This window comes from Stegastes partitus, unplaced genomic scaffold, assembly GCF_000690725.1.
Source record: "Stegastes partitus isolate 25-593 unplaced genomic scaffold, Stegastes_partitus-1.0.2 Scaffold1062, whole genome shotgun sequence".
Taxonomy (NCBI): Eukaryota; Metazoa; Chordata; class Actinopteri; family Pomacentridae; genus Stegastes; species Stegastes partitus.
In genome coordinates, this window is record NW_007578793.1 from 22423 (window position 1) to 25131 (window position 2709).

General features: G+C 52.0%; 1 protein-coding gene across 1 annotated transcript in view; it reads left to right on the forward strand.

The window, feature by feature from the left end:
- Positions 1 to 2709, forward strand: part of dnah5l (dynein, axonemal, heavy chain 5 like) — a 77617-nt gene that overhangs the window by 20361 nt on the left and 54547 nt on the right. The window contains exons 22-27 of the mRNA XM_008295638.1: positions 100 to 251; positions 384 to 594; positions 866 to 1155; positions 1886 to 2007; positions 2403 to 2495; positions 2582 to 2685. Of these exons, the coding sequence (XP_008293860.1) occupies positions 100 to 251; positions 384 to 594; positions 866 to 1155; positions 1886 to 2007; positions 2403 to 2495; positions 2582 to 2685 (972 nt within the window). The remainder of the gene's footprint in view (positions 1 to 99; positions 252 to 383; positions 595 to 865; positions 1156 to 1885; positions 2008 to 2402; positions 2496 to 2581; positions 2686 to 2709) is intronic.

Genomic DNA, 2709 nt, shown 5'->3' on the forward strand with positions numbered 1-2709 from the left:
CGTTGTGTTGGCGTTGTGCTGACATTGTGCTGACGTTGTGTTGGCGTTGTGCTGACGTTGTGCTGACGTTGTGCTGACGTTGTGTTTCTGCTGTTGCAGGCTGCTCCAGCTGCTCCAGGACTACAGCTCGGTGCTGGCCAGCATCCCTGCCCTCCTGGTCCCTGTCCTGCAGCCCTTCATCAGCCGGGTGGAGGCGGCGCTCTCCCCTGGACTCACCACGCTGTCCTGGACCGCTCTCAGCACCGACGCTTGTGAGTCAGAACCAAGCACACGCTGCTACATTTGCTGTTGCAGGATGTATGAAACCCGTGTTGACCTAAAGAGACGCTGGAATGAACCAGCATCCAGGAATAGCTCGACGTTCTGCTGTCTGTCCCGTCCAGTCATAGACGGCGTGTACGCGGCTCTCACAGAACTGGACCAGGTTGCCAAAATGGCCACGGACCTGCTGGACTGTCGCATCGCTCGCCTGCTCCAGTCCATGTCGTCCTGCCGCCTGCTGCTGCTGCCTGAAGACTCACCTGTCTCAGCTGAGGAGCTGCTGCAGCAGACGGACGGATCAGTGCGGGCCGCCGCCGCCGCCCTGAGCCGGTCGTACCGACGTTCAAATCACACATTTACAAGCTGAACAGTCAAAAACAAACACTTTGTTTAAAGTCCAGGCTCCAGAGCAGAAACTCAAAGAACCGAGCTGAGTCCAGCTGAGTTCCTGCTGTGGAGCCTGAAGTCAGTCTCTGAACCTGAACTGGTGGTTTGTAATCTGTCATCAGAGACAATACTCTGCTGTAGGAGTAATCTGATTACTGTGAGGTAGTGCAGGTTGGATGGTGCTGAAGCGATACTGACCAGGGCTGTTGGTGTTCAGGCAGAGTCAGCAGGTGGAGATGCTGGTGTTTGAGCTGGTCGACGAGCTGAAGAGGAAGATGAAGGCGACGGACGCCGTTAGCCTGCAGGTAACGGTGACGCCACCCAGACAACCGAGCCGAGTCGGCGCCGCGACTCCACCGTTAAACCTCTGGTCTCGTCCTCAGGGGTCCTTCCAGTGTCTCCATCCAGACTCCAGACACAAGAGCCGCTGCCTGGCCTGTCTTCCCTGTCGCTTCTACAACCTGATTGGTCACCTGTGTCACCGGAACGCCGAGGCGCTGCTCACAGGTGGGCTGTGGCTCCCGCCTCCTCCCGCCTCCTCCCGCCTCCTCCGGCCTCCCGGCCCACATAGGGAATCCATTTCATTTGTCCACAGTCAGTTTTATGTCCACGCAGACCTTAGCGTCTGTTTCTGCTCAGATTTGGAGGTATGACGTAACAGCAGTGACACGGTGAAGCCACCGACTTCTACAAAGTGCTGCAAAATGTTTCGGGACGGACGTGAAGGAACCGCGGTGTGACGGAGAAGAAGTAAAACGATGGAAATGTGCCAAAACAGGCAAAACATCCAGTAAAACCACAGAAAAAAAGCAATAACAGACCTGCTAGCTATCAAAAAATATAAATTTAAATAAAGAAAATATCAGGCTAAACTGTAAATAATGTCCACATGATGAATCTGTGTTTTATAGCAGTTATAAAATCAACAAAATATTGTTATTTTACCGACGTTAAAAGAAAAACATGTATAATTATGATCAAATAAATGTAATTTTTAGATGTTATTTTACAGATTTTTCCTGTTATATTAAATTAAAGATGCTTTTTAAATTAAAATCACATAAAAAATATCAGTTTACTCACATCGTCATTATTTCAAAGATATTTATGCTCATAAACTACAGATGGCCAAAGGTCTTACTGTACATTTAATATTCTACTGGTTTGTTATGTCTGGCGTCCTGCTGCCACATTGTCGCTTCCTTCGTGTTACGTTGCTCGTCTGTGCTCTGTGCAGCCGTCAGACGCAGCCTGGAGGCCCTGACCAGGCGGCTCTCTGCTCCTGGCCCTCTGCTCAGAGCCTCCGTCCGCCGGTGCAGCGGCGGCGTGGAGCCGAATCCCAGCCTGGAGCAGCTGCAGGTAGCAGCACGCCTCGTCCACCTCACCTGCAGCACCTGCCCCGCTTTGGGCCACCTGTTGCTGTCTCTTTGTGGTGGTTTTGTGTCTGTTTGTGTCTCTTTGTGGTGGTTTAGTGTCTCTTTGTGGTGGTTTAGTGTCTCTTTGTGGTGGTTTAGTGTCTCTTTGTGGTGGTTTAGTGTCTCTTTGTGGTTGTTTAGTGTCTCTTTGTGGTTGTTTAGTGTCTCTTTGTGGTGGTTTTGTGTCTCTTTGTGGTGGTTTTGTGTCTCTTTGTGGTTGCTTAGTGTTTGTGGTGGTTTTTGTTGCTGTTGATCACTCACAGCAGGCTCACTGTGTTTGTGTGTCTGTTTCTGTGTTGTGTTGCTGTGTGTGTGTGTGTGTGTGTGTGTGTGTGTCAGACTGCAGTGAACCAGGTGCTGACCACCTTGCTGTCTGCAACCAATCACGTCCCTCTGTGGAGCTACACTCACCTGCAGCTCAGGCAGCAGCAGGTAGGTTCTCCTCACTGGCCGAGCAGTCCACTCACCTGACGGCAGGCGGCCAATCACAGTCCAGCTCTCTTCTCTCTGCGCGTCAGGTGGAGCAGGCGGCGGCTCCTGATGCAGGTGAGGACGTCCAGGTGAAACCGGCGGTGCTGCGACCGCTGGACAGACAGCTGGCCGAACACAGAGACGTGTCCAAGTCAGTGAGCAGAGCCGAGAATGG